Source organism: Schistocerca nitens, chromosome 2 (assembly GCF_023898315.1).
Source record: "Schistocerca nitens isolate TAMUIC-IGC-003100 chromosome 2, iqSchNite1.1, whole genome shotgun sequence".
Classification (NCBI taxonomy): Eukaryota; Metazoa; Arthropoda; class Insecta; order Orthoptera; family Acrididae; genus Schistocerca; species Schistocerca nitens.
Window position 1 is genome coordinate 315,321,141 of NC_064615.1, and position 19,452 is coordinate 315,340,592.

General features: G+C 43.8%; 1 protein-coding gene across 1 annotated transcript in view; it reads right to left on the reverse strand.

The window, feature by feature from the left end:
• Positions 1-19,452, reverse strand: part of LOC126236084 (ATP-binding cassette sub-family C member 4-like) — a 370,212-nt gene that overhangs the window by 118,903 nt on the left and 231,857 nt on the right. The window contains exon 10 of the mRNA XM_049945147.1: positions 13,086-13,372. Within this exon, the coding sequence (XP_049801104.1) occupies positions 13,086-13,372 (287 nt within the window). The remainder of the gene's footprint in view (positions 1-13,085; positions 13,373-19,452) is intronic.

A 19,452-nucleotide genomic window follows, 5' to 3' on the forward strand; every position in this document is an offset into this window, starting at 1 on the left:
CTGCAATCACCTCCTCGTTTGAATAAAATCTTTGTCCCGCCAACCATTTCTTCAAATTGGGGAACAAATTGTAGTCCGAGGGAGCCAAGTCTGGAGAATACAGGGATGTCACACGAGTTGGAATCATATTTCCATTAATTTTGCGACCACAACTGCTGAGGTGTGTGCTGATGCAGTGTCGTGATGGATAACGACTTTTTTGCGGTCCAATCGCCGGCGTTTTTCTTGCAGCTCGGTTTTCAAACGGTCCAGTAACGACGAATAATATGCACCTATATTAGTTTTACCCTTTTCCAGATAGTCGATGAGGATTATCCCTTGCGAATCCCAAAAGACAATCGCTCTAACCTTTCTGGCCGAAGGACTGGTCTTCGCCTTTTTTGGTGCAGCTTCTCCCTTGGTAACCCATTGTTTAGATTGTTGATTGGTCTCAGGAGTATAGTAATGTATCCATGTTTCACCCACAGTGACGAAACGACGCTTTAAGTCCTGTGCATTCTTCCTGAACAGATGCAACACTTCACACGATTAGGTTAGTTAGGTTTAAGTAGTTCTAAGTTCCAGGGGACTTATGACCTCAGATGTTAAGTGCCATAGTGCTAGGAGCCATTTGAACCATTTTTGTCTTGCGTCAGGAACCATTGTCAACTGTTTCAGGTGGTTCGTTGGTTGTTTAAATATAGAGCGCTGACCATCGAGGTCGTCAACACCATCATCCGCTTTAGCGTGATCCACCTCAAAGACCCGCGCGGCTATCCCTGTTCATTTGTCTGAATTTCCGCAAGAATCAGCGGACCCGTAACCTTCGTATGTTGACAGCTATTCTTGGAAGCGGAAGAGCGTGCCGACGCGCCAATAAATTGGCGGAGACGTGGCGCTGCATTGACCCATTGACTTTTGGGCTGTGGTCACCGATGTTCGCCCATACGTGCCACGCCTCGTGCCTATTTTTCCTGCCGCCGGCTGCCGGGCAGTGTTGCAGCCTGAAGGAGCGGGATTCCGCCTAGAGGGAACCCCAGTCGCGGCGTGGGCTGAACACTTTACAGCGCACATCGACATCTCGTCGCTTCTTGCCTTGGTCGTTCGTCACAAAGGGCTACAACTGGTTTTCATTGATCCGTGCCTTCTTACAAATTATAACTAGCAGATCCACATTCCCATTGAAGCTGGAAAAACGAAAAATCAAAACACTTATGGAATATTTCTAGCCTCTCAACGTTAGAAGTACCGCAATCAGTGACGATATTTACGATTGGTAATTTTATAACATCATAATTTATATGTGACACATAACGACCCAAGGCTGTTTGTCCACAGGCACTAACACATACAAAGCGCTCATGTATTATTCTTGTAAAATAAAGCGCAAACAGCTGTTGTATCTGTAGTGGACTGTTAAGGCAGCCAGTCCACAGTGAAGTAGCCGAAAGGGCACGCGTAAACTCACGCCGTCTTGCGTTAAGTCTGGAACAGGATTCGTAATGAATGTGATAAAGAAAAGAACGTAGCTACTAGAACACTTAACTCTTATATTGTCCTTTGGTATACAGCATTCTGGATGATACAAGTGAGACTCTATCTTGAGGTACATGCAACGTTACAAATGGTTAATGGCGCCTTGCTAGGTCGTAGCCATGGACTTAGCTGAAGGCTATTCTAACTGTCTCTCGGCAAATGAGAGAAAGGCTTCGTCAGTGTAGTCGCTAGCAACGTCGTCGTACAACTGGGCGAGTGCTAGTACGTCTCTCTCTAGACCTGCCGTGTGGTGGCGCTCGGTCTACGATCACACAGTGGCGACACGCGGGTCCGACATGTACTAATGGACCGCGGCCGATTTAAAGCTACCACCCAGCAAGTGTGGTGTCTAGCGGTGACACCACAGTATCATCCTTTAGTAGTACTACCGGTTTCACAGCGTCAGAGTTTCATCTTCAGATACATCTAAATAGAATATGGAGGAATTAAGAATTATAAAAATTATAAAATTATAAAAAATATATAATGACAAGAATTTAAGGAGAAGAATTAACATGATATACAAAGGTCATAAATGACAGAACCAAATTTAAATTTAAGTGTAGACTTACTTATTTTCATGTTATTAACAGGCAAAAAGTTGGGCGCATTGGACGTCCCATTATTCCCAGTCAGGCTGTAATAATTCGTTAAAATAGTGACAAGTTAAAACAGTTGGAATAAAGAAAACATCCATACAAGGAAGTCAGCTCTAAACGGAACAATAAAACTGTAAAACCAGAAAAGGGGTGACTTACGAATGAAACTCAAATTGAATATTAATCGTGACCAAAGACAGGACGTAGTGAAAAGCACCAAAAAGGCGCCGTTAGAATGAATAAAGGAACAGTAAACAGAAGCAAGATGAGACTTGCCGGAACGGATTTGATGCATGTCTTTGAGAACCGTCATGGGCGGATGCAGGCCGAATGCTGAGTGTATACGTAACAAGAAAGCAGGCAGGTGCAGCTTACCCGGAAGAGATGGACGAAGTGTTAAATTGTAAACAATCTAAATAAGAATTCTGGGATGTGTCCTTAGAATGGACATGCAATGTTAAAAGAAAAGTGCTGTAAAATTAGAGTTGAAATATAACAAGAATCAATTAATTACTTTGTAACTAATTAAAATTAGAGAGTACAATATAGTGCTTCAACTCTATGTAGTATAGATTCTGTATTACAATCTCTAATTCGCACAGTCTAAATCTGTACCAATATATTTAAAGTATGACCTTTGATCTGAAACTGTAAAATTTTTATTTGACAAATTACTGATAGTATGGTTTTGTTCTCGTAGACAGGTACTGAATGCTGATCTGCAATTTGCTAGATTTAAGTGCACTCGAAATCTGATCTCGAAACTGTACCTGTCTATACCATGTATTGCATCGGACAGTTGTCACAGCGATTACGATATACGAAGGTAATAGAAAATTTGGGAATCTTGGCGATCTCTGCATAACTCCTACCTTATTACGAATGAAAAAAGTACAGTTATATGTTTCCTTTTTAAAATAGAACCGATCTTATCAGAAACGTTGCCGGGGTACGGAAATCAGTGATAAATAGCTTCATATTTATCTTTGTCAGTACTTTTCAGTCTGACTGAATCCCTATTGTGGGAGGGAGGCACTAATTTTTTTAAATATTTTTACTGATCTTGTTGACAAAATCCGAATCTTATTCATTGCTGCAATCGATGAACTGGATTGTAGGATACTCTTTTTCGAAGGCATCTTTAGATAAGGGAACTAGATACATTCATTAAAGTAGATACCAGAATGCTGCCATTTAGTTGTACCTGAAGATGCAGCTTTAACGTTGTGAAACCGGTAGTACTATTAAAGGATCACACAACCGCTGCTTGCCGTTTATTTTTCAAGAATGCTTGCCTTCTGCTGTGGATAACCATCTTATAAAGTTTGCACCTATGTATTAGTTACGTTACCACGATATTTAATCACATTATCAGTAGTCAGTTGTCCCTGATGTACAGCCCCTGGCTGCTGCGGTGATTGTGCATTTTTTGAGTAGGTTGCAACATCCCACGTATATTCCAAATGCTTTTCTTCGTGAAACTTATACGCGTGAGAAATTCCCAGAGGCCCATTCATAGGCCATAAGTATCCCCTGATTTTTCTAGCTCCTGGTGGCACCGGGCTGTCTTAAAGTTATCAGATACCGCGCTTTTCAAGCACGTACTGCTAATCTGAGGATGTTATCTGTGACCGAAATCAAAGACATTAGAATGTGTTCTCAGATGTGGAGATACTACGTCCACAAAAACCGGCAGTCGTTCATAATAAATGTAAGGAAGCTTCCACATTGGCTGAGCTTGTGAAAGAGACGCAGCTGATTGTTGCCGTAGGCAGACAAAATTCCCTTTCCACTTCATACGCATCAGCTGACGCTGATCACTGATTCTTGTGGGTACATAAGAAATGGATGGACTGATAGAGGATGCTTTCTGATGTTAAGTAACGAAAACATCTTTTTTCTGTTCCCTCCAGAACCGTAGTACGCGCGACGTTACGTGTGGTGACACACGACAAACTCCATTTGATGCTAAGTTCAGCAATCCGAATTTCCTGTATACAACCATGATAAATGACGATGTGAAATATTTGGTACATCGACCTGTTCAGTTTTAGTTCGCTTGTAAATGGCTGTAAGCCGAAATCAATAGCGGAATATACTGAATATCATACTGGCGAAAGGGATGTTGTTGTATGAATACAACCCGACTGTGGACGCATCCAAAGTAAAATTATCGTAAGAGGAGATATTGATTACGCTCTGTTAACAAATGTCATTATCATAAAGGAGAATTTCGCGTCTTCAATGAGTAGTGGAAGCCACTGTGGACAAATTCTTGAATTACCGGTATTTTCTATTCCTGCAACGTATTTTAAGAATTATTAAAGATGATACGTCCAGGTACAGGGTGGATATGGTTAAACTTTCGCTGCTTGAGCCGGTGTAGACGGGAAACTTGATAAGCACGACGGTCGGACTGTGCGCTGCAGGATTTGCATTGTTAGTAGAGTTAGTGTCACGACTTGCCGTTAGGCGCCCGGTACTGGTACGGCGACGTAGGGTTGAAACATGTGCATCACTGTGCATTACAGTTGCAGAGAGTCAACTTCGGTCTGGGTCCGGACAAGGTGAGCAGGGCTTCACTCGTAAAGCTGTTTCATCAAAACAGCAGCAGTAGTACTGCTGCTCTTCGCAAGTATCGACGCATTAAAGGAATACGGAGAAGTCGTCTTTCCGCACCGGGGTCGAAGAATATGATTCGGAAGTTCGAATTAACTGGCGATTTGGGAATTGCTCCTGGGCCAGGCTGATGGCCAATTGTGCCACAAATTGTTACAGAAGTTACTGTTGCCGTGACTGAGAATGCTGGGCGCAATGTGCGATGGTCTACATCTACATCTACATTTATACTCCGAAAGCCACCCAACGGTGTGCGTCAAGCAGTGTACAGGCTGTGTTACAACAGCTGAACATTCCATGGTCCACCTTCCGAAAAGTAGTGCGAAGGACCGTGAAATACTGTCTCTAGTGCGGTTCCATTTTGTCGTTGATGCAGATGGCCGTCACATTGAGCACTATTTGTAAGCTGGATCGTAAACATGGTATGCAATTATCAAATGTTTAAAAGGTGTTTTCTGCAATGGTTTCTTCATTATTTCTCTTCCGCATATCTTTACAAATGTTTCTACAAAATTTCATTGTCCTACAATCACTTATTTTTTACGGGCTCCCTCTCAAGTAGCAAAGGTTAACTATAACCTCCTTGAACTATGAAGCACCATAAAAATATGCGGAACAGCGTACAGAACCAACTAGCTTCTGTGATAAAATCTCATTCTCAATAAAATAGTACCCTTGAGAAGAATGCCGACCACTTGATACGTATTTACTTTTTACGAGATGTTGTTTCTGTTGACTGAATATTGTCCTCCACACAACAGAATTCTTTGCGTATATACATAAATAATTCAACAAATTTGGTTGAAATTATCTATAAAAGTTAAACTATTTGTAGATGTGAAGCACATTTTTATTGTGACTGCGTATTGATTGACTAAGCATTCATGAATGAGACTGACGACACACAGTTAATTTAACATGACGTATAATAACTTCCTCGAGCATGACGTACTTTCAGTTAGTAAACTCATTTGCTTGAGGACAGAGGGAAACATGACTTTCCTTCCAAAATTAAAGGTAATTCAGAGGTGTTAACTGCATTCATTCACATCAATATAGGACGAGAAGATCACAAAAATGAAAGTATCTGGTATGTTTATTTTACGTTCCTAAATCTTAGAAATATGTGAGGCTCTTTCAATTTCGCAACATTATAAAAACCATGGCGAATAATTTACTTACAGTTAGTTCATCATAAAGCGTAAAGTAGTCAAGTTTTTTAACCAATTCGTTTCTAGAGAAACCTTGTACGAACAAATCGAGCAAAATGAAAAATGTTTTTTAATTTTTTATACGAAACCTAAGATATTTTTTGAAATACTAGCCGGCCGGAGTGGCCGAGCGGTTCTAGGCACTACAGTCTGGAACCGTGCAACCGCTACGGTCGCAGATTCGAATCCTGCCTCCGGCATAGATGTGTGTGATATTGTTAGGTTAGTTAGGTTTAAGTAATTCTAAGTTCTAGGGGACTGATGACCTCAGCAGTTAAGTCCCATAGTGCTCAGAGCTATTTGAACCATTTTTAGAAATACTACCTTGAGAAATGGAAGTGACCCTTCTTCATTTAGATGCAGTATTTCTTACAGGCAACTGCTTTCAGGTGGTGGTGGCCTCAGTGACCTAAGCTTCACACGCTGACTCCAGCTGATACGACTATTCTTGTTTCCGTTGGTCATACGACGGGCATAACTGTCTTCTCGTCCGAACGGCTCGATATACCTCAATGTACTGGTTATTTTAAACATCTCTGCCAGCGGAAAAGCAGTCATGCACCCCGGCGAGTGGTAGATAAGTCTTTAGCGCAACTGCTGATCGCGTGCACTGCCGAACATCTGCTACATATATATACAGGGTGTTTCAAAAATGACCGGTATATTTGAAACGGCAATAAAAACTAAACGAGCAGCGATAGAAATACACCGTTTGTTGCAATATGCTTGGGACAACAGTACATTTTCAGGCAGACAAACTTTCGAAATTACAGTAGTTACAATTTTCAACAACAGATGGCGCTGCGGTCTGGGAAACTCTCTAGTACGATATTTTCCACATATCCACCATGCGTAGCAATAATATGAATGAAATTACCCGAAACCTTTGACAACGTGTCTGGCGGAATGGCTTCACATGCAGATGAGATGTACTGCTTCAGCTGTTCAATTGTTTCTGGATTCTGGCGGTACACCTGGTCTTTCAAGTGTCCCCACAGAAAGAAGTCACAGGGGTTCATGTCTGGCGAATAGGGAGGCCAATCCACGCCGCCTCCTGTATGTTTCGGATAGCCCAAAGCAATCACACGATCATCGAAATATTCATTCAGGAAATTAAAGACGTCTGCCGTGCGATGTGGCCGGGCACCATCTTGCATAAACCACGAGGTGTTCCCAGTGTCGTCTAAGGCAGTTTGTACCGCCACAAATTCACGAAGAATGTCCAGATAGCGTGATGCAGTAATCGTTTCGGATCTGAAAAGTGGGCCAATGATTCCTTTGCAAGAAATGGCGGCCCAGACCAGTACTTTTTGAGGATGCAGGGACGATGGGACTGCAACATGGGGCTTTTCGGTTCCCCATATCCGCCAGTTCTGTTTATTGACGAAGCCGTCCAGGTAAAAATAAGCTTCGTCAGTAAACCAAATGCTGCCCATATGCATATCGCCGTCATCAATCCTGTGCACTATATCGTTAGCGAATGTCTCTCGTGCAGCAATGGTAGCGGCGCTGAGGGGTTGCCGCGTTTGAATTTTGTATGGATAGAGGTGTAAACTCTGGCGCATGAGACGATACGTGGACGTTGGCGTCATTTGGACCGCAGCTGCAACACGGCGAACGGAAACCCGAGGCCGCTGTTGGATCACCTGTTGCACTAGCTGCGCGTTGCCCTCTGTGGTTGCCGTACGCGGTCGCCCTACCTTTCCAGCACGTTCATCCGTCACGTTCCCAGTCCGTTGAAATTTTTCAAACAGATCCTTTATTGTATCGCTTTTCGGTCCTTTGGTTACATTAAACCTCCGTTGAAAACTTCGTCTTGTTGCAACAACACTGTGTTCTAGGCGGTGGAATTCCAACACCAGAAAAATCCTCTATTCTAAGGAATAAACCATGTTGTCTACAGCACACTTGCACGTTGTGAACAGCACACGCTTACAGCAGAAAGACGACGTACAGAATGGCGCACCCACAGACTGCGTTTTCTTCTATATCGTTCACATCACTTGCAGCGCCATCTGTTGTTGAAAATTGTAACTACTGTAATTTCGAAAGTTTGTCCGCCTGAAAATGTATTGTTGTCCCAAGCATATTGCAACAAACGGTGTATTTCTATCGCTGCTCGTTTAGTTTTTATTGCCGTTTCAAATATACCGGTCATTTTTGAAACACCCTGTATCAGCCAGGTAACTGGAATAAAAACACACCAAAAAATATCGCCGCAAGTGATACGATGAGAAACTGGAAAACTCGTATATAATCTTCTTAAGTTCTGTGAGTTCAGAATCAAAAAAACCCCACTATTCCGTTACAGAAAACTTGTGAGGTGAACTACTACAAATTACATTTAATGGATGCAGCAAGCATTTATTCTGGATCTCATGGATAAATGCACCGTTTTGCTTGACAAATTCCCCTATCATACAAGTCAAGAATATGAAGCGCTCAGTCTTACTTCCTGTGTTTGAGAGAAAAATAATACCTCAGTGACAGAAGAGACGACCAATCGAGAGTTGCCAGAGCAAACAACGCGAAGTCTGAGCACTTTGTGGACAAGATTTTTATAAAATGAAAAACATCCGTGTTCGGCGTTTTTCCCCTTACTCTTTCGAACTTACCGAGCGAGGTGGCGCAGTGGCTAGCACACTGGACTCGCATTCGGGAGGACGACGGTTCAATCCCGCGTCCGGCGACCCTGATTTAGGTTTTCCGTGATTTCCCTGAATCGCTCCAGGCAAATGCCGGGATGGTTCCTCTGAAAGGGCACGGCCGACTTCCTTCCCCGTCCTTCCCTAATCCGATGAGACCTCCTCCCCCAAACAACGCAACCTCTTTCTATCTTATGTCAATGAAATTGATTTGGACAACGGTTAAACAAAAATTACAGAAAAATGATCAATAATATTACGTTGAAAACTTTGAATGGACTAGCACAAAACTGCGTGAAAGAAACAACTGTAGACTACTGGTAGAACGCGCGTGTACCCACTGAACCCACTGAAAAGTGGCTTCGTGGTACTTCCATGCAGCAGAAACTTGAGAAGCTGGCAAGTTAAGCAGCGCCAAGGAAACTGACCAGGACACCGACGTTATTTCATGGAGAAAATCGTGTGTACACATACAACAACAGTCTTTTGATACAGTTGATGAAAACACAATTCACAGAGTTAAGATTCGCTACAGCATTTACGACCGGTAACATTACTCCGTATGAAGCATAATTGATTAATACGTATCGTCTCACGTCTTGCATATGAGCGTTATGTAGGCTTACATTCCTATTCCTAGCAGCAGCTATGTTTTGAAAAGAAACAAGCTGCCGTCCCGCGTACGTAAGCAGTGGTGCGAATTCCAACTAAAACTACCGCCCTCGCTAGCTGGCACTGACGTTTTGTTGTCCGATATGTATCAACTGCACGCTCACACACTTTGTCTTCCGGAGGCGCCCTAACAGCGCGTAATTGAAGAGTCTGAGAACAGGTCCTTGCTAGCGTGGTGGTGGATCCGTGTCTACTGACATGTGAGTACCAAGGTGTACGACGTGCTACCAAAAATTTCCGAGAATACAGCCACAAAAATTAGAATAGTTACGTCTTAACTTCCACCGTCATCTTCAAAGAATTTCCCTCGCTAGTTTCCAGGAGTTTTCCCCATCGTTGGAAGCAGCGCTGGAAATCTGCTGAGTGAATCGTACTCAACATTAGATCTACGCAGTCAAAATGCCGCGCTTTCAACTTCAACTTCAGTATCAGGCGAGTAGAGTGGGTGAGGGACAGTTGCCACTTTTCGGTTTTTTTTTTTTTTTTTTTTTTTTTTTTTTTTTTTTTTTTTTTTTTTTCCAGCAATGCCCTCATAAAGAGCGAGATGTGAGCAGGTGCACTGTCGTGATGCAACAACCAGTCCTCAAAGCCTCAAAGCATCGTAGTAGGACTTCCCTGCGACTGTCTGACCACATGGAATAAATTCAAAAATTTCCTTATGGACAATTACATGAAAACAAAGACAACAGCATTGACCTGATGTTGCCGCTTGGCACGCAATTTCTGCGCCGCAGAGAGGATGGTGTCTTCCACTACCAATATTGCTTTTTTTGTTTCAAGGACGTAATTGTACAGTCATAACTCATTGGCAGTTATGTTCGTGGACCGAATATCTGGATCATCTAGAACTGTTGTGTGCAGTTCAGTGCACATCTGAACGCGATGATCCCACTCGCCGGCGTTCAAAACATGAGGAACGAACTCCGCTACAATTTGTCTCATATTCATTTCATCAGTTTGAATTCATTGACATGGCCCATATGAAATTCCAACGATTTCACAAAGATCTTCGATTGACTGTCATCTGTTCTTGTGCGTTAACTTAACACTTTCATTATCTACGATAATGATAGAACTAGACGAAATGAATAAAAATTTGTGCTGCGGCCGGGACTCGAACCTGAGTCTTCTTGCTTTGGCAGAAATGCTAACCAGTACACCACCGCAGGACGATTGTCAACATTATTGCACGAACTACCTAAGCTGAGTGCCCTCCCCAACACAAACTTCAGTTCATTTTTCCCTTAAATATTGTCACTACTGCCAGGGCTTTCCGATATTGGTAAGCACCCCAGCATATACGTAATGGGACGCCCTTGTACCATTTGGTGATCTAATACATCTTTTCGTAGTTGTGCATGATGACAGTGTGTCCAAATGTCTAACTCCTAGTCATCTTTAAATCGATTATACCACTCACATTACTAGTACGTATTGCGTATACACAGACAGAAGCAATCATTACTACACGCTTGCAGAACAATCACTGGAAGCAACTTCGTCCATAAAGTATCTAGGAGCATGCGTACGAATTTAAAGTGGAGCAGGAAAGGCAGATGTCAGACAGATTTATTGGAAGAATCGTCAGGAAATGTATTCCATCAACAGACAAGGTAGCTTTTAAAGCCCTCGTTCGACCCGTACTTGAATACTGTTCGTCAATATCGGATCACCACCAGGCAGAATTGATAGAGAAAGTAGAGAACATCCAAAGAAGAGCATCACATTTCTGTATCACGGGGTCCCGGTTTCGATTCCCTGCCCGGTTGGGGATTTTCTCTGCCCGGGAACTGGTTGCTTGTGTTGTCCTCATCATTTCATCATCATCATCAATCGTGACAGTGACTAGATTGGACTGCGAAAAAAAAATTGGACTGTGTAAAAATTGGGAATTTGTACGGGCGCTGATGACCGCCGAGTTGAGCGCACCTCAAACCAAACATCATCATCATCAAACATTTCGATATAGGGCTCATTTAGAAGGACGAAATCAACACGGATATGATCAGCCAACTCCAGTGGCAGAGGGTACAAAAGAGGAGCTCTCCATCATGATGTGGTTTACTGTTAAAGTTCCGAGAGCATAGTTCTTGGAACAGTCAACAAATATAACGCTTTCTCCTACTTATATCTCGAGGAAAGGCGATGAAGATATACACTACTGGCCATTAAAATTGCTACACCAAGAAGAAATGCAGATGATAAACGGGTATTCATTATACTAGAACTGACATGTGAATACATTTTCACGAAATTTGGGTGCATAGATCCTGAGAATCAGTAAACAGAACAACCACCTCTGGCCGTAATAACGGCCTTGATACGCCTGGGCACTGAGTCAAACAGAGCTTGGATGGCATGTACAGGTAGAGTTGTCCATGCAGCTTCAACACGATACCACAGTTCACCAAGAGTAGTGACTGGCGTATTGTGACGAGCCAGTTGCTCAGCCACGATTGACCAGATGTTTTCAGTTGGTGAGAGATATGGAGAATGTGCTGGCCAGGGCAGCAGTCGAACATTTTCTGTATCCACTACGGCCAGTTAAGGACCTGCAACATGCGGTCGTGCATTATCCTGCTGAAATGTAGGGTTTCGCTGGGATCGAATGAAGGGTAGAGCCACAGGTCGTAGCACATCTGAAATGTAACGTCCACTGTTCAAAGTGCCGTCAATGTGAACAAGAGGTGACCGAGACGTGTAACCAATGGCACCCCATACCATCACGCCGGGTGATCGGGTGATACGCCAGTACGGCGATGACGAATACACGCTTCCAATGTGCGTTCACCGCGATGTCGCCAAACACGGATGCGACGATCATGATGCTGTAAACAGAACCTGGATTCATCCGAAAAAATGACGTTTTGCCATTCGTGCACCCAGGTTCGTCGTGAGTACACCATCGCAGGCGCTCCTGTCTGTGATGCAGCGTCAAGGGTAAAACCGCAGCCACGGTCTCCGAGCTGATAGTCCATGCTGCTGCAAACGTCGTCGAACTGTTCGTGCAGATGGTTGTTGTCTTGCAAACGTCCCCATCTGTTGACTCAGGGATCGAGACGTGGCTGCACGATCCGTTACAGCCATGCAGATGCTTGTCATCTCGACTGCTTGTGATACGAGGCCGTTGGGATCCAGCACGGCGTTCCGTATTACCATCCTGAACCCACCGATTCAATATTCTCCTAACAGTCATTGGATCTCGACCGACGCGAGCAGGAATGTCGCGATACGATAAACTGCAATCGCTATAGGCTACAATCCGACCCTTATCCAAGTCGAAAACGTGGTGGTACACATTTCTCCTCCTTACGGTCAACTACTGTTTGTGTATGATTAATCGGTTGGAAACTTTCCTCATGTCAGCACGTTGTAGGTGTCGCCACCGGCGCCAACCTTGTGTGAATGCTCTGAAAAGCTAATCATTTGCATATCACAGCATCGTCTTTCTGTCGGTTAAATTTCACGTCTGTAGCACGTCATTTTCGTGGTGTAGCAATTTTAATGGCCAGTGGTGTAATTAGAGAGATTCGAACCCACAACTAGGATTACCGGCAATTGTTCTTCCCGCAGACTATTCGTGACTGGAACAAGAAAGGGGGGAAGTGACAAGGATGCAGAAGTACTCTCCACCACACACCGGAAAATGACTTGCGGAGTATAAATGAAGATATAGACATAACAGACTAGAGGCACGAGCGGCTGACGTTTGTACCGCTGACTTTTGGGCGCAATACTCAGATTCTCGGAACGTCTGTGTAGCACCTCGCAAGAGGGAAGCTTTGCAGCGGCGAGCGTTTAGGTGCAGCAGCGGCCGGCAGTACCTGGCGAGGTTGATGCGCGCACGCTGCCCCCCGCTGAGGGTGGCGCCCTTCTGTCCCACGACGGTGTGGTCGCCGCGCGGCAGCAGCTGGAAGTCCCTCTCGAGGGCGCACGCGCGCACCACCTTGCGGTACCACTCGTGCTGGTAGGGCCGGCCCAGCAGGATGTTGTTGCGCACCGTGCCCGCGAACACCCACGGCTCCTGGCTCGCGTACGCCACGCGGCCGCCCACAGACACGTGGCCCTCCGACGTCTGCAGCTCACCCAGAAGCGCCTGAAGCACCGAGCTCTGCCGAACACAGAAACAAACATTGCCGTCGCCTAGGAAAATCAAGATGATACCACCCACTTAACTGCTATTGAGCAAGCAAATTTTCTTCAGTGTCTCAAACAAAATCCTCAAAAGAGTTGCTCTAGAAACAATTAAGTGTGGGAAAACTAATGAAAAGCTGATTTTTCGGGTTTTGTACCTCAGTCGATAAAAATGGAACCCTTATACTCTTATAGAAGCAATTTGTTGCCTGTCTGACTGTCCCTCTATCCCACTGCCAGAAACCCATTTTCTCAGGAACAGGTTGACGTATCAATCTGAAATTTATGTCACGTACTAAGGTGTACAGCCCCTTGGCGGTGTAACAAATGTAAGCTTCTATAGTAAGTCAATGAAATCAAAAGACTTGGCCATTTATGTCAAATACTTGCAAACTCACTCATAGGGTACTGAAGTTCACAAAGACAGATTAAAGTATTGTTTTTTCCAATGCGGTGTTAGAGATCAAAAATGTTCCAATATGTGTGAAATCTTATGGGACTTAATTGCTAAGGTCATCAGTCCCTAACCTTACACACTACTTAACCCAAATTATCCTAAGGACAAACACACACACACATGCCCGAGGGAAGACTCGAACCTCCGCCGGGACCAGCCGGGTCTTAGAGAGTGGAACGGTAGAGAAAAAGTGTGTGGTTCGGGGAACCCTGTGCTGGGCGCTTACGTGTGAAGTGCAGCGCAGTCATTTAGATGTAGATGTAGATATCGTGGTACACGGAATCGACTAGAATACTGTAACTTGAGTTATAGAAGTAGTGACCTACTGAAAGGACTTGACATGGCATTAAAATGAAATTAAAACTTTTTCTTTGTTATGACTCTTTTCCGTAACTTTTCTCGCAGCATTTTCTATTTCAGAGTAGGAGACCGTGGTTGGACAAGTGGAAGCCGCAAAGCGGTTGATTGGAGTAGTCTAGCACAAGGAAATTAATTCGGGGATACCGATAACTGCTGGATTTAATAAATGCGTCTAGGAAGGGACACATACAGTATCGCAGATCATGCCAAGTCTGATTGTTCAAATAAACCCAGGTGCATATCGTCTTCTCAAATATCTGTTAAAACTAAACGTAGTTGCTATTTTTGCATCTTTACTGAGTCGTTGTAGCAGACCTAAGTGAGCACCATCAGCTAGTGAACAATGTCGAAGCCACCGAATTACTGAGCAAACCACCATTGACAGCGGGTCAACATGGCTCTACACATCGATTTAATGTATCCCTTTGCATCTTCGGTGCAACTAAATTTTGTTGGTAATCCTTATCTTTCAGGTTTTCCCAGCGAAAAACGTCGGACGGGTTAATGCCTGTAGTTTGTGATGTGTACTCAACATTGTTCCCGATCATGGTGGATGCTTCATCCAAGGAATCCTGGTACCTCGGATAGTTGCGCGACGGAACACCGCCGGCCACTGTGGCCGAACGCTTCTAGGCCCTTCAGTCCGGAACCGCGCTGCTGCTAAGATTGGAGTTTCAAATCCTGCCTCGGGCATGGCTGTGTGTGATGTCCTCAGGTTAGTTAGGCTTAAGTAGTTCTAAGTCTAGGGGACTGATGACCTCAGATGTTAAGTCCCATAGTGCTTAGAGTCATTTGAACTATTTGACGGAACACCATCTTTCCGTAAACAAACATACGTCTCAAAAATGGTTCAAATGGCTCTAAGCACTATGGGACTTAACATCTGAGGTCAGCAGTCCCCTAGACTTAGAACTACTTAAACCTAACTAACCTGAGGACATCACACACATCCATGCCTGACGCAGGATTCGAGCCTGCGACCGTAGCAGCAGCGCGGTTCCGGACTGAAGCGCCTAGAAGCGCTCGGCCACAGCGGCCGGCCAAAGATACGTCTGACCATTTAAAATACCATCAAAGAAAAGTGGATAAATGAAACGACGCGATGACAGATCATATGAGACATTAACTTCTGGTAGAATTACTTCCTGTGCACTTAAACAGGTAGATTTGTAGGAATCACACAACTGCAGCAGTTTACGCAACTGTTCAGTTTTAATTGCATCTGACGATCCGGACAGAATAGCAAACCATTACTTCAGGCCGCAAGCCTTTGAGCAGTGCCGTTCTGTGGTGGTCTCGGAATGTACAATTTCCACTTGGTATCCTTTCACAAACCGCCGAACGCTAGATCGACTTGCCCTACTTTCGCTTGCTCACTGATTCCCAGTGGGCGTATAAAGTGTTGCACCAACGCAGTCTCGTAGAGTGCATGTTTCACACACCTAAGGCGATCACAATAACTCAACTCGACAGTGCACATTACGTATAAATTCAAATCAAGCACTGTACATCACTTGTAGGGTAACCGGGAGGTAGAGAGGCTGAACCTTGTGATTCTTTCGTCAAGTTGCTAGCGAAACGTGCAGACGTAACCGGTCTCCTCTAGTCTATTCTGGTCTTGCCTGACTAGACTGTTTCTGCGAAGCAAACGCGAGTCATAGCGAACGGATAGCAGCCACTGACACTCTCTACAAACTTACGGGTTTTCCCTCAATCCTTCTTCCGCAGCTGTATTCTTTCGATAAACGATAACAGTTTCCAGCAAGAAATCAGTTTCATGTTCGCTGCTGAAGTAAGAGTTACCGACTGCAACCCATAAATTCCCTTTGTTTACATGAAAACTGTTTAAGGGAATGATTATAATGTAAATTTGTGCCGGACCGAGACTCGAACCCGGATTTCTCGCTTTATGCGTGCTGTCGCCTTAAACACTTTGGCTATCCGTGTACGATTCACGGCCAGATCCAAACTTCCGTATGTCGTCGTTCCTGCATCATAACGTGTACCCGTTCACACATTATTCAAAGTCGCTTGCTTGCATGTCCAAAGGAAAATTGCATCGTTGTTCTCAACAACACAGGCGCTGCAATATAGTATTTTCGTTGTTTATTTGCTACAGGTTTGCGCAGGATTCTCTTGATATCCCGACGAACACGCTTTTGGATACATCGTGCTGATGAGCACACAGTTACTTGTCGACTAAACACAAACCGTCTATTCGGATCACTCTCAATACATCTAAGAATAGAGTTATGGTTGCAGGAAGAATCAAAATTCCCGGGATGCATTATACAGCATCGTTCCGATCAGTAGGGACCATCACACCACGGAAGTTACACAACCTTAAGTGTTACCCTACGTTAACGGATAACTGGATGCGAGTTTCAACAGAAATCGCTGGTCCATCTACTGCTTGCGAATCGTGAGTGGGGTTACGTAATTGGCGTCTTGCTTGTGAAGCTCTTCCAGTAGCCAATAAAATTACCTCTGGACTTTAATAGAAACTATTTAGAAGGTAATCGCTTAGACATTCATTCGAAGCTTTTTTTTTTAATTTCAGTAGATATAGAAGGCCCTATATTAACACTTGGCAGCCTTACGTACTACTGACATTTGAACACGTAATGCCTGTTTTACTGCTTCTTACACACAGTCATGGGACAAGGACAAAATTTCATTTATTTATAGGGACACGTTTACGATGACACATTTTTTTCAAACATCTGTGTGTTACACTTGGAAACCGTTTCGTAAATCACATATGGATTATCTCATTGCAATTCTGAAGTTACATAAACATTATATTCACGGAAAGTGATAGCGCCATATTTAGATTTTGTTTCAAATGTGATGATGGTGCAAAAGATATTTATAGATGTAGAATGTAGTAGAATAAACGGACTAATAACAGTGCAAAGTTGCTGATAAAAAACACGTGATTGCTAAAACGCAGTCGTCGCAGCATACGGAGTTAGAACTGAAAAGACAACAGAACATACAAAATCGTATCACAGCTCAGCTATAAGTGAGTGAATTCAATCTGGCATATGGAATGTAGGTTCAGTAAAGGTGATGGATCTTGCCCTTTCTCAAAGTTCAGGTCGTGCTGAAATTTTCAAAACTCTCCTCATCGAATACACAATCGCCTAGTGCGTAGTTACGAAGTTCGTACTTACGTATCGCAGCAAAATACCAATGGCAGTTTTCGCTCCGTTGTCTTTTCTGCATACAATTTATACCAATTCACCTAATATGACGATTGGGTTCATGATAACTTAATATTTCATTGCAGCAGGCTTCCATATGTTGCGACCTTCGTCAGTAATTCTTATATAATTTACTGTACAGTTTTCAGATTTCAATTTCCGATGTGAGTTTCGTAGCGAAAGATCTATCACCAGAGTTTTCACCATTCACATGAGGTTTTCCGTCATGAAATGGCGAAGCAGTCGAACATGCATACTGTGAGAATTTACTTCACTGGTCTCCCAAGGCGAAATTCCTCAAGACTGCTTTTTATCGTACACATATCGTCACAAAAATAAGTAAACACTGAATATAAACACTGTTGCCGGCCGCTGTGGACGAGCGGTTCTAGGCGCTTCAGTCCAGAACCGCGCTGCTACTACGGTCGCAGGTTCGAATCCTGCCTCGGGCATGGATGTGTGTGATGTCCTTAGGTTAGTTAGGTTTAAGTAGTTCTAAGTCTAGGGGACTGACGACCTCAGATGTCAAGTCCCATAGTGCTTAGAGCCATTTGAATTAGAAACACTGTTTATAAGTCTGCAGTATGCATATAATCCGACTGGATATAAAAAAAAACCTGAACCGCCTCCCCCTCCCCCCTCCAGAAACAAAGAAACAAAACTATCTCCACAAACGTAACACGCTTTCCGCCGCGTCACGTAAACAGACATATCAATTCCGTATCAGTCCGAAGGAAGACGGAATGGATAATGGGCTACTAGGAAATGTACCTAAAACCACCTGTTGTCATATCTCAAAGCTATTTAGCTACTCATAGCGAAATTAATATTAATTACCTTCCCTCCCGCTAATTAAGATTCTGGGTGTTTCTGAGGTGATGAAAGTCACGGGATAGCAGTATGCACGTATACAAATGGCGGTAGAATCATGTTCACAAGGTATAAAGGGGCAGTGCATTGGCGGAGCTGTTATTTGTAACCAGGTGAATCATGTGAAAAGGTTTCCACCGTGATTATGGTCGCACGGCGGGAATTAAAAAACTTTGAATTCGCAATTAGACGCGTGCAGCAGTTAGACGCATGGGACATTCCATTTCGGAACTCGTTAGGGAATTCAACATTCCGAGATCCGCAGCGTCAAGAGTGTGCCGAGAGTACCAAATCTGAGGCATTACCTCTCACCACGGACAATGCAGTGACCGAAGGCCTTCACTTAACGACCGAGAGCAGAAGCGTTTGCGTAGAGTCGTCAGTGCCAACAGACAAGGAACACTGCGTGAAATAATCGCAGAAATCAAGGTGTGACGTACGACAAACGTATCCGTTAGGACAGTGCGGCGAAATTTTGTGTTGATGGACTATGGCAACAGATGACAGACGGCGACATCGCCTGCAACGTCTCTCCTGGGTTAGTGAGCATTTAGGTTGGACTCCAGACTACTGTAAATCCGTGGCCTGGTCAGGTGAGTTCCGATTTCAGTTGGTAAGAGCTGATACTAGGGTTCGAGTGTGGCGCAAATGTATTCGACGTATTAGAAGACGGATATGGGGGATGTGCGTTCCAGTGGATTCTGAAACAATTACTTATCGTGTCAGAGGTTCATTCAGAAACTCATTAGTATGAAACAGAATAACTCCACAGTTCGTGTCTGATCCGACTAGACCAAAACAAGCAACGTGAACCGCTTTTCCATTTATAATCACCTAGGAGTCGACGGGATGTTACGCCACAGCATTCCTTCTGTCCTTTCCTTCTACGAATACGAATTATTTACATGGAGAAAACTACTGAGAACACGATGAGGAAGATACAAGACGTTATTTCACTGATGGTGCCTGATATTACCTCAAGAAGTGATGATAAAACAAATTTATCTCCTGTTAAGGACGACTTAAACTTTTGAATTATTATAGTAAATCCATTAATAGCTTAACAAAATACTGTAAGAGAACGATGTATGGCAGTCTCAGTTATTTCGGTCATTTTCGTGGTTACCATTATGGCTGCGATGAGGATCAGTAATCTCGAGAGTG